Source organism: Paramormyrops kingsleyae, chromosome 13 (genome assembly GCF_048594095.1).
Source record: "Paramormyrops kingsleyae isolate MSU_618 chromosome 13, PKINGS_0.4, whole genome shotgun sequence".
Lineage (NCBI taxonomy): Eukaryota > Metazoa > Chordata > Actinopteri > Osteoglossiformes > Mormyridae > Paramormyrops > Paramormyrops kingsleyae.
In genome coordinates, this window is record NC_132809.1 from 17,669,362 (window position 1) to 17,681,921 (window position 12,560).

Here is a 12,560-nt window from a genome sequence, read left to right on the forward strand (position 1 = left end):
CGAATCTGCATGTAGTATTGAAACAGCAAAACAACAAGTGTAAAGAGAGTTTGTTTTTTTTAGCCAACCGAGCTAAATGTCAGGACCCCCCTCTGCACCCGGCAGGGAGACGCGCTTGAACCGGGACGCGAAGCGTGCAAGGTGCTATAAATATAAATCGCCAAATGAAGGTAGGATCTTTACTGGTTTATGCCGTTAATATCAGTCGTAGTAAATTCCCAGTGAATTATTTGTAATCCCGGATTCTAAAGGGCTGAATTTCTTTGAGGTGGACGCGTGGGGTTGAGATGGCCGGTTAATCTAACCACGTTTTTGAAAATACTGCGATTTGAGGAAGTTTAAGAATTTTCCAGCGTAAAAATTGAAAAAAAAAAAATACAGAAAAGGCTGTCTGTGGTTAAAAACGTTGTGTTCAAAGAACGAGTGGTCAGTGGCAGTTGGGTTTTATAAGTTAAAAAAAAAAAGGGACAGCTTCCATCTACGAAGAAGGTGCAATGAAAACTAATATTTGGCTTGGTTCGCATCCAGAGAAATGTGGGATTCTAAGGATGTTGGTTGAAAATGTTACCCAGCCTACTTGGAAGCAACGCATTAAGACCAACATTTAATAAATGTTGTACATTCTCTGTCTACAAACTACATATTTAATGGTCATTGTGGGATATAATAATGTTACGTAAGAAAGATGTAAGGGTGTTGATTGTCGCGAATTGTTTAATATAGTACAATCAATGCAAGCTATTCTACTTCCTATTCATTGGGTAAATGGGTACTAATGAGAGTTAATTCATGTCCTTTCATTTTGTAGTTTTCAGCGATTTTCAGTTTGTAGTGTATTTGTACAACGTACACCAGACAGTGCCAGTTCTTGTTAAAATACTGATAATTATCTGTCGAGTTAAAATGAAATCCAACCAATTTCGTTTTACAAGACTGAGGACAACTAATTCCAGCTATATCTCGTCCGCCAGAGGGCGCTGTAGACGGCAAACGCCTTTACATTGAATTAACGCCATTTCAGGGCAACTTAAGTTTGTCGGAATTCTTTGTCCATTTCTATTTTTATTAATGCATTTCAAGTACTTCAAAAAAATTACATCTTTGCACAATACCTTTTGCAATTTTTAGTAAAAATTTTCCAAGTGAACAAAACAGAAAATTACAGATACTGTATAAAACACAGCGGACATTAAAATCAGACAGTAGTACTGGACCTTGTCTTAATGTCATTTTCAACTTAGCAGATACCATACTTCAGCTTACATGGGACATTTCAGTGCACTTTTTTCCAAAGACTTACTGAGACTTGTGGGAGAAAACATGTCATTTCCATTGGCCCAGATCATACCACAGATTAACAAATACATTAATGAGAAAAAATATTTGAAGGATATCACATCTCGATAAAGGTGAAGAGAAAAAATATATATTTTCCAGTAACAAACCACCATGCCAACTTGCACAATAAAATAATTCCATTTTGAACTATGGGAGCATGTGTTACATTATTTTTGTTGCCCACAGAAGGATGTAATGAATTTCTTTCTGGAATATTCCAGTAAGCCCCGAGCGTTAGACCTGTGTGCCAGAACACGCGTCTGAATGTCATCGAGAGAAAGTTATATTCTCCAGCTATCATACATGAATACAGAGAAGCTGATTGGGTGGTTCAGGCGGGAGGGATGCTCGCTATAGATGCACCACCCTTCTAATGGACTCCGCAGCCAATCACAGCTGTGAGTCCAGTGCCGTGTAACTGCTCTATCTCCGTATGGAAAGGGGAATTAGAAACTCGAAAAGAAAGTGTTAGAAATGATGCTAGTTTTTTTTGCTCTTTATGTACGTCTTAAAAAAAATCCTAAATACTCTATGTTTGTTCTCGGTAACTAAGCAGCAAGCTGCGTGACACACAGCACAGAGGGAGGGGTCACAGAGTTTAAACTGTCTAGTTTTCGTTTGAAGCAGGCAGTCAGTCAGTCTTGGTTTGTACAGAGGGAAGACAATACTGACATTTTCTGACCATTTCAGCAAAATGTTTGCCCATCATCACTGATGCGACACCCCCTGACCCCCCCTCCCCCCAGCTATCCTCCTTGCATTCACCTATTAGCAACGTGCTTAGTCGGGTCCCAGAAGATTACGCCACATGATCTGCATCCCCCCAATGCAGTCAGACTGATTAAGAGATGCTGTCATCACCCAGCTGTATATAGTGGTCATTTATTCACTGACAAGACTTTTGTGTTGTGTTAAGAGTAAAAGTAATATTCAAGGTGCAAAACAAAGACACATCAATTATGGTAAAAACCACTGTCTGCCGGAGAACACTTGGCTTACAATGAGCTTCTCCAAAAACCACATCAATCTACACGCAAAGTTATACGTTTTAAAGGTGAAAGTCGCAAAAAACCTTCAAAACTGAACCTTTCCACTTGCCCCAAGAAAGGCTCCTATCCGTTACTAACATTTTACCTTTATTCCAAAATGAAAGGGATTCAGAGCCCAGCGTCTGCAGGATGCTCATGTGTGACATACAACAGGATAATCTCCCTCTGATTCTGCACCCGTGGACTCCCAGGAGATCCTACTTCCGGTTCCTCAAACACCCCATTTCTCTCATCCTTCCCCTGCTTATTTTTTCGAATCCTGAGAGTGACATTTAAAACAGTTAATCATCTCCGAACAGCAGAGAAAGCCTTTTTTTTTTTTCTTCTTATGATACAATGAGGAAAAAAAAGTCCATATTGCCAATCTGTACAATTGCACACAGAAGATCGGTGAGCATCCGTGTTAGAAAGAAGCCTGGATTTCATGTGGTCGTTGGTCTCTAACAAACGTTAATTACATTGGCTATCCAGTCACGTCCAGCTGCAGGTCCCCTCCAATCCCAGGCCTCGGTTGGCAGCAAAAAAAAATAAAACACACCCTTGTCACCTGCATTCTGTGTTGTCCTGGGACATTACGTCATTAACAAAAAAATGTAAGTAAAACCGTGACCTGGACTCTGAGGCATTCCTTAAAAAAATTAAAATACAGGGAGGAGGAATAAAACATAAGAGGGGAAAAAAAATCATACATAAGTTAGGTTCTCATCCTTTTCTCTGTTTGGAAGAGAGCAGTTAAAGAAAATGAAATCTGCCCCCCCCCGGTGTCCAGGAGTATTGGCGTTTGCCACTTTGATTCTGAATCCTTCACTGTTAGGTGGAAATGGGACGTAGGGGTTGAGCTGTGGGCTTTGTTTAGAGAATGAGGGTGCAGTGGGGTCCGGGCGTGGGGGGACGATGACTGGCTGGAACTGGTGACTCTTTGGAGTGACGTTTTCCTGCTGTAGGCACTAGGAAGAACCAAGGCACAGAGCGGCCGCCTCAGCGCCTCATCTGGCCCATCTGGTAGTTCTCTCTGGGCTGTCGATGGTGGCGCTGTGGCTGAGGCTGGGGCTGTGTGTGCTGCGGTCGCCTCCTCTTCAGCGTGCCTGCAGGGGGCAGCAGAGAGGTCATCAGCACAGCACCACCAAACACGCGGCCGCCCGCCCGCATGTGTGTGTACAGACGTACCTGGCAGGGGTTTGGGTGGCGGCAGCTTGGGGTTGCTGCTGGGCGTGTGGACGCTGCAGATCTTAATGAAGCCGGCCATCAGCATGATGAGAGCGATTCCCATCAACAGCACCGCCCACCAGTGTGCCTGTATCACACACACACACACACACACACACACAGTGATTACACAGCAAATCGACTTCCGACGGCACCAACAGTCTCCCAGAGCAGTTTCTATATCCAGTTAGGCTACTCCGCCACCTGTGCCGTTACTGGGTCTGGTTCTATTGAGTCCAGCTGTACTTACCACAATCCACTCGGCGATGTTCTCGTAAAGCTCTGGGTTGAAGATGGCCTTCTTGAGCCTGGCCAGTGGCCCGTCAGCGTCCACCAGGCGGCACTTCATGAAGACGTCGCAGTAACCGCGGAAGTCGTTGCACGGCGAGCCCGGCTGCAGGGTGGTGACCTTCTTGTTGAAGAAGCGGGACCAGAGTTCGGACCCAGTGCTGCTGCAAGTGTTGGGCTTCACTGTGAAGGGGAATGGAGAGAAATTGGACCGTCACGACGTGGTGGGACCAACAGGCGCCCAAGCGCAGAGATATTTTATCGGTATTTTGTCATCGGGTTGGTTTAAGTGTTTTCAGTCATCAAAGGACATTCCGTGTGTTGACGATGTATATAGTGAAGGTGTAAACTGGCAGGTTATTTGTGCTGGTGGGCTCTGTGTCGGAGGGGCCCCCCATGACCTAGTTTTGGACTCGGCTTGTGTCAGGGTACGAGCTGTAACGGGGAAGGAGGCCATCGCTCACTTCTCTCCATGCAGCAGACGTGGCACAGCTCCGTCTCGTCCTTGCCGTCCACGCTGGCACAGGTGCACACCTCCAGGCCGTACTTCTCGCAAATGGAGCCCGAGCAGCCCTGTCCGGAGGGGGGGGGGGGGGGGGGGGGAGATTGGCAGCCCTCACTCTCCATCACGCACCTTATCCTACAGCTTGTGCATTTTATCTTTTTCTCTCCCAGACTCACTCACTCACCCCCAGGGAACGAAAAACATTAAGGGCCAGCAGCCAACATATCATTATCAGTCTGCCCATGGTGGGAGGCCCCCACACACTCTGCACAGCACCCGACCCCCCCACTCCCCAGGCTGGGGCCTCACCCCATTGAGGCAGACTTGTGTGTCCCCGTGGCAGGCGGTGAAGTTGGCTTTGGGCTCGGAGGCAGGGCAGTTGGCGGAGCCCCCGCTGCACATGCCCTGGTGGGCACACTCCGACTCCTCGCGGCACTTATCGTTCCGGGTTTTGTAGGTGCATTCGGGGGTACAGCAGGGGCCCTGGCTGGGGCTGCGAGCAGAAAGAAGCCGACAGGAGGCTATAGGTGTACCGAGCTATAGGCACTTACATGTGAGGAGACACAAAGGCACATACACGCGTGTGTGCACACAGATACATACACACACACATACATACATATACACACACACTGACCCCCCCCCCCGTACCTGCAGACCTTCCCCGGCTTCAGCCTGCACTTCAGGGTGTCAGCCTGGTTGGCGTCGTAGCAACACTGGTCCTTGCACTGGTCACTGTAGCCACAGTCACACTCCTCGCCCGCCTCCACCAGGCCGTTCCCACAGATGGGCTGGCCCGACTCTGGGGGCCGGCAAGAGAGAGGCTGAGCCCACCGGTCACTTATACACAAGCTCGCGCCCTCCCCCATCACAAGCACTGTCGAGTGCCTTTGCTGCACCCCCTGGATGCTCACCCACAAAGCAGTTGGCTCGCTTCTTCTCCAGAACCTGGCTGATGTTGCGCACACTGCAGGTGGAGAACTTGTTGTTGTTAAGTTTGTCCCCAGACGTGGCTCTGGCGTACATGATGTAGTTCCCTTTCTCCTTCAGGTCTTGGCTCTTGGATTCCCCGGGGGTACACTCTGTACCAGAGTCGTGCTGTAGGGGGAGAAGGGGGGGGAGAGAGTAGGGTCTGAAACGATTCGAATGCTTCCAAGAGATCTCGACATCTCTTCTTCAGGATGTCTGTTTCTTCAAGCTGAGTGCTTAGGCACTGCATCCCAGATTGAGGCTTATCTTTTAATGTCTCCCAGACCTCGAAGAGACGCATAGACTGAATTGCTGTCTAAAGCTCTCTAACCCACATCAAGTGAAAAGCTGTGTAGGTATTTGCTAAGAACAGTTAGGACTTAAATTAGCAAAGCAGTTTGCTTTGGAGGTCATCTGTAAGGAGTGCCTCAGGGAAACCAGCGAAACATGCCCTCTGCTCACCGGGGAACCGAAGTTGTGCCCGACCTCATGGGCAAAGGTGATGTGAGAGACTTTAGGCGGCACGTGGGAGGCGTAATTCTGCACGGTGATGATGCCGGTGTTCAGCGACTTCTTCTTGCCGTCTGAGTATAGCTTGCTCTTCTCACAAATGCCCCCTGAGCTGCCTGTGAGCACATGGATAAGAGGCAACAGATGGCACTGTTGAGAAGGAGCTGGATTCTTCCATAATCTATCCATCGCCACTTAGTCACCATGCTAGTTTCTTCTCCAGTGACCCTCTCCAGTGACCCGCACGGCCCTCACTCTATCTGCCAACTGCTTTCTTCTCTTGCTAAGCTGATGGCTCCCTGTAAACCAGTATCACACTCCTGGCATTTAATCATCGCTGCCTTCCAGACTTCCCTGCACTCAATCCGGTACCAACGGCTTCAGGGGAGCAGCCTTCCAGGCTTGCGTGGAGGCCGAGGTCTGAGACTCTGGCACTGTGTGGGCAGCCAGTCTGTGAGCCTTGCAAGGTGAGCTGGTTCTTGATCCACCACAGCTTTTAGCAGTTATTATATAGGCACTCGATATAAGTGTCTATGATGTACACACCTGCCGGGGCCCCCACCCAGGCCAGACCAAGCACCCCGTCGTCAAAGTCACGGTCCGTGAAGACGTAGGCCAGGCAGTAGTCATCGTGGTTCTGCTCCGAGTTCAGCTCCAGGAACTTCTCCACCCCAATGTTGGCAAAGCGAAAGGGATTGGACCGGTCCCGCTCATCAACTGTGGTGTTGACCTGGAGTGTGTGGTTTAGTCAATGAAAGAGGAGGCTGGTGAGCCGAGTGAGGCCAGGGCACAAGGGCCAGCACATGGCATGGAGATGCACCTTCTCCAGCAAATAGCGGGGATACGACTGCTTTCACAGTGAGGTCTTTTCAGCCAAAGAACTCGTGCAGAATGAAAAGCAAGCTGCCCAGAAACTGCCCAGTTTTTGATTACATGTTACATTTACAGTGTAAGAGCAAATGTCCAAAGAGACTTACCCAAGTAAAAAAATATCACATTCAGCATATCAACAACCGACATGGAAGACCAGTATTAATGTTACCCGTTATTAGTTGTGCCTTCATTAATAGTCTTGAACACTGTGGCATTTAGTTGTTTCCAAAATTGTCATCCGCTAAGATACCGTATTTTCCGCACTATAAGGCGCACTAAAAAGCCTTTGATTTTCTTAAAAAATAACAGTGCGCCTTATAATCCAGTGCGCTTTAAACGTGGATTAATTTCTGTTGTGCATACTGAACTCGAAGCGATTTGAATGTTTTAGTATTGAAAAGTGAGTGTATTGTGTAGTGCTTCACGTGTTATAAATTAACAATTTCAAGAGTTATTATGAATACGCTGACTTTTCATTTAGCGGTATAGGACCGTATTATAAGTGTTCAATTTTGAGTTATTTTTAATAGGCTGACTTTTGATTTAGCGGTATAAGACTCTTGTTTTTTGAATGTTGACAGTCATTGTGAACACGTGATGTAAAATAAATTTTCGTTGACTGGCTTATCTGACTCTTTTGTTTTGCTTAAAGCGCCTTAAAGTCTGGTGCGCCTTGTATGTGGAAAAAGTTTGAAAATAGACCACTGATTGACGGTGCGCCTTATAATGCAGTGCACGTTATAGTGCGGAAAATATGGTAATTGAATCTGAGGGAGTGCACAGGCCTCCTCAGGCTCATGAGCGCACAGGCGCCCTCAGGCTCAGTAGAACACAGGCCTCCTCAGGCTCAGGAGCGCACAGGCGCCCTCAGGCTCAGGAGAACACAGGCCTCCTCAGGCTCAGGACTCACCCGGATCCTCTTCACCATGAAGCTGATGTTCCGAATACCTTGGAAGTCAGTGCTTTGGTAAATGGAGTCGATGGCCTTAACGTGGCTGGAGATCTGAGGTGAAGATCACAAAAATGGTACATCGTGTTCAACCAGAGCAGCAAGTGAACACAGCCAACATAAATGACATGCATATTTTTGTGTCCAAGTCCATTATTATTTTTTTAAAGATCCTTTACTATCCTTCCTGCAAAACATTATTGTATGAAACCTCTTTAATGTCAATATATCTTCAATACATATTTTTTTCCCAAAAATGTCAGGTGGTGTAACTGTTCGAACAAATGAGTAGGAGGTTAAAACTGGTAGGTAAGCAAATTCATTGGTTATCATTCTATGTTTTAAACATTTTAAATGAGAAAACACACCAAATCCATTATCTTAAATCCATTAAGATAATTGAAAAACATTTGTCCACAAAATTACATTATCTCAAATGTCAGGTGGCACAACTGGGGAAAAGTGGCCATTAATTTAAGTCATTTTGGAAAACAGTGTAATGCATGTTACTTCATAAAGACCCAAAATGATCTTTATGGTGCAGGAAAAGGTCAGCAGATCCATCTGAAATACAAAAACTGCCAATTTTTTTGTCATTTTTAAGTTCACAGTCAGGTTTGCACAGTTTCCATGTCAGATAGTGCAACCCATGCAAAACTATGAAAATATTGTAATATAATATAAATATTTTCTTCATTGTGTGTATAAACTTCATATCAAGGACAAAAGTTTCTGCAGGTGCCCAAGCAGATGACTTTAATTTTAAATGAGTTTGAAGTGTCAGGTGGCGCAACCATGATTAATATTACTACCAAATGCAAAAGACAAATAGGAATAAATAGTGTCTGATGTATTGTAGACACATGGTTACTTTATGAAGGCCTGATGGACTGTACACCTGGTTATTTTATTAAGGTATGATGTACTGTAGTCACTTACATGGTTACTTTATGAAGGTTTCCATGTGGAAAAATAACTGTAAAATAAGATTTCTTTTGGTTGTACCACCATACATTTTTCAGCTGGTGAAATCCTTACTTGTTATTTACCCATAAGCCACCTCATGCCAAACAGCTCTGTGGCTGCCATGGTAACAGACGCGCAGCCCCGCTCCCACACCTGCCATGCCTTACCTGTGCAATCACAGCCTCCCTGGTACCGTAGTACTTGTAGAAGAGGTGGTCGGTCTGGATGAAGAGCTGACAGGTATTCTTCTCCACCTGTGCAGCTCTCCGTTTCCTGAGCAGCTCGGGCCCCGCAGCCTGACCCCCCTCCTCTTTCGCTTCGTTGTTCTCCTGCAGGGGGCAGTCTTGTTTTTCATTTGGGCTGTAAGGACTATGGATAGTGTCATCACAGAGTCTGGGCAGCTGCAGTGATGTGTGTGAAGTCCGGGGTCCCTGCTGCTGTGTGCCGGTGCTCGGTACTCGGGATTAAAATGTAGCTCACTCTAGGCAGAACATCCCATCCCTACAGCCTTACAGGATGGAGGCTCAGGAAGGCAAATAACCTCTGAGATCGCAGGGCTTTATGAGCTGAATTCCACGTAAACACATTTTTACTACCAGCACAGGGAGATTTCTTTTGAAAAAAGAATCCGTTCTGTAGGTGAGGATCTTTATGGTAGATGGGCGTGGGACGTCAACCTGACTGCAGCATCACGAGTCCAGCTTGTTTCGAGGAGAAACCACCAAGGTTGTCCATTCCACCTTTTTTTTTTTTGGGCCGAAACTCCTCCCACCTTTCTGAAATTGCGAGTTCCTCGCCCAGCCTCTGTACAAGGCCTGAGAACAAAGACGACTCCCTGCATTTGTAACTGCCATAATATTGAGCATAATGCCAGTGACTCTGCAGGCCAGGATCCCAGGTGTGGGCTGAGACATACAGCACACGACAGAGCACCAGAAGGAACAGTGTAATGGATGTTATAGATGGATCTTACGTGGGGAGCAGCTCAGGGCTGGCTTGCAGGGTGCTCACCACAATAATCTGTTCCTTGTTCATGTTCCCCCCTAAGTAATATCCTGACCCCTTAACATTGCAGGCTTTCATTATGATTTTTAACCGCTTGTCAAGCAGCCCAGGTCTGGTAGGGGATCCACGCTGTGGGGAAAGATCTGCATTTCTCCTGTGGGGGGTTGCTAATGGTAATGTGTGTCACGGAAAGCCGTTTGTAGGTCGGTACCTTTGCTGGCTCCTCCATAGCAGAACCCTGGTACTTCCGCATCCTCTCGAACACGGAGTGGTCCGCACACCCCCCCTGGGGCCCGTACTTGTGCGGGTAATCTGTAGGGGGCGACAGGGCACAGTCTGAACCTGCAGAACCTTCGATAATCGGGTGATTTCACTGGCTTCTACCCTGTGTGGTCGCGTTCGGGGGGGAGAGAATGGGAGATGGTGTGTGTGTGTGTGTGTGTGTGTGAGAGAGAGAAAGTGTGTAATGGCTTTTAGTAGAAGACATGATACCTTCAGTCTCCTTCCCTCCCATCCTAACACCACAGGCTTCTCTTGATGGCCCTAATGGCCATCAGCAGCCACACTTATGCACTTAATCCTCCAGTACTTAGCTATTGCACAACGTACTGGAAAAAACTGGAAACCAGAGAATTTCACGAACAGCACTGTACAAAGCACGCTTCTGCACCACAACACTGAGTGTGTGATGTCACAGCATTTTCCCAATCGTCTGGCATGGCTGTTTAGCCAATCAGCAAGCGGGGGCAGCCTCTGATCCTGACAGTTCCACTTGTGCAGCAGAGCTGAAAGGTCAGGCTGCCTTGTAGAGAGCTTGGCATGGCTCAGTAGGGCTCTAACATGAGGATACCAGCATAATGCGGGTTATAGAACCATCGCTTGGATGTGATGGCGGGCTGGGGGGGGGGGGACACAGATACACGGGAATAGCAGAAAAAGGCATCTGAGGAAGAGTATCTGGCTGTAAGCAAAGGCAGACCAGGCACAGAAGCGGATGGGGAAGGCAGGCGGGCGGACAGCCAGTGTACCGAGAGTCTGAGTCAGGAGAGCAGGGAAAGCCAGTGTATCGAGAGTCTGAGTCAGGAGAGCAGGGACAGCCAGTGTACCGAGAGTCTGAGTCAGGAGAGCAGGGAAAGCCAGTGTACCGAGAGTCTGAGTCAGGAGAGCAGGGACAGCCAGTGTACCGAGAGTCTGAGTCAGGAGAGCAGGGACAGCCAGTGTACCGAGAGTCTGAGTCAGGAGAGCAGGGAAAGCCAGTGTATCGAGAGTCTGAGTCAGGAGAGCAGGGACAGCCAGTGCACCGAGAGTCTGAGTCAGGAGAGCAGGGACAGCCAGTGTACCGAGAGTCTGAGTCAGGAGAGCAGGGACAGCCAGTGTACCGAGAGTCTGAGTCAGGAGAGCAGGGACAGCCAGTGTACCGAGAGTCTGAGTCAGGAGAGCAGGGACAGCCAGTGTACCGAGAGTCTGAGTCAGGAGAGCAGGGACAGCCAGTGTACCGAGAGTCTGAGTCAGGAGAGCAGGGACAGCCAGTGTACCGATAGTCTGAGTCAGGAGAGCAGGGACAGCCAGTGCACCGAGAGTCTGAGTCAGGAGAGCAGGGACAGCCAGTGCACCGAGAGTCTGAGTCAGGAGAGCAGGGACAGCCAGTGTACCGAGAGTCTGAGTCAGGAGAGCAGGGACAGCCAGTGTACCGAGAGTCTGAGTCAGGAGAGCAGGGACAGCCAGTGTACCGAGAGTCTGAGTCAGGAGAGCAGGGACAGCCAGTGTACCGATAGTCTGAGTCAGGAGAGCAGGGACAGCCAGTGTACCGAGAGTCTGAGTCAGGAGAGCAGGGACAGCCAGTGTACCGAGAGTCTGAGTCAGGAGAGCAGGGACAGCCAGTGTACCGAGAGTCTGAGTCAGGAGAGCAGGGACAGCCAGTGTACCGAGAGTCTGAGTCAGGAGAGCAGGGACAGCCAGTGTACCGAGAGTCTGAGTCAGGAGAGCAGGGACAGCCACAGGGAGATGCAGCCGCGCAGCCAGGGAGGGCCGCAGGAGGGGCACGGACACCCGGGTTCAGGGGGCTGGTCCCTAACAGAGGCCCTTTTATACATAAAATAAAATGATGTAGGGGGCCCAAGGTGACATTTCATCAGGGAGGCCCGAGTTTCTGACTCCCCCTCCCAAATGGGCTGATAGCATCGGTTTGCTGCTCCATGCTCACGGAGGCGTGTGGGATCAGGGCTAACCTGAGCAGGCCGTTTTGGATTCGGAAGCCGAGTGACAGAAAACAGGTGGGTGTGAGGCAGGCTGGGGCCACCTTCTGTCCATCCCGGGGGCGTGAGTCAGCTGCCTGTTAGCATGAGCAGAGCCGCCTTTCCTTTCTCGCCCCGCACAGCAGTCTCTCTCTCCCCGTCCTGCAGTAAACAGGCTGGCACACGGCCCTGGGCCGGCGGGGCCCCGAGCTCACGGCTTTTCGGGAATCTCTTTGCCCAGATGGTCGTCTTGCTTTTTGTTCCTCTTCACTGCCTCCGTTACACGAGTTTCCACTCCCATCCAAAAATAAAAAGCCCCCCCCCCCCCATCCCCATGTGACGTCGCCGTGATCTCCATCCTTCCCGCAGCCGGTCTTAGTCAGACTGCCTGTTTTATTTATTTTTTGTTTGTTTTTTTGTGGTTGGATGTAACAGGACACAGGCAGAGAGGGAGGCCGCCCCCTGCTGGGGTCAGGCGTGTATGACGTGCAGCTGCCCAGCAGGCAAACACACACACAGATGAAGCTATCCTGCCATTACGCTTCATCTGTGCAGTTCCTCGGGGGAGAGGGCACTCTGAGTATGCGTGTTTTGGTAGTGGCTCGACTGGCAGTCTGCTCGTCTGATTGGCTGCCTCTCGTTGGCGTTCCGCGGCGAATGGCCGTGAT

General features: G+C 48.8%; 1 protein-coding gene across 1 annotated transcript in view; it reads right to left on the reverse strand.

Annotated features, from left to right (window-relative positions):
• Positions 1–1,027: 1,027 nt before the first annotated feature.
• The window catches only part of LOC111846754 (disintegrin and metalloproteinase domain-containing protein 10-like), a 46,068-nt gene continuing 34,535 nt past the window's right edge, over positions 1,028–12,560 (reverse strand). The window contains exons 5-16 of the mRNA XM_023817293.2: positions 9,870–9,970; positions 8,821–8,982; positions 7,649–7,741; positions 6,412–6,595; positions 5,818–5,981; positions 5,301–5,484; positions 5,038–5,188; positions 4,696–4,879; positions 4,346–4,454; positions 3,844–4,064; positions 3,555–3,681; positions 1,028–3,472 (exon numbers count right to left, since the gene is read on the reverse strand). Of these exons, the coding sequence (XP_023673061.1) occupies positions 3,366–3,472; positions 3,555–3,681; positions 3,844–4,064; positions 4,346–4,454; positions 4,696–4,879; positions 5,038–5,188; positions 5,301–5,484; positions 5,818–5,981; positions 6,412–6,595; positions 7,649–7,741; positions 8,821–8,982; positions 9,870–9,970 (1,787 nt within the window). The 3' untranslated portion in view covers positions 1,028–3,365. The remainder of the gene's footprint in view (positions 3,473–3,554; positions 3,682–3,843; positions 4,065–4,345; positions 4,455–4,695; positions 4,880–5,037; positions 5,189–5,300; positions 5,485–5,817; positions 5,982–6,411; positions 6,596–7,648; positions 7,742–8,820; positions 8,983–9,869; positions 9,971–12,560) is intronic.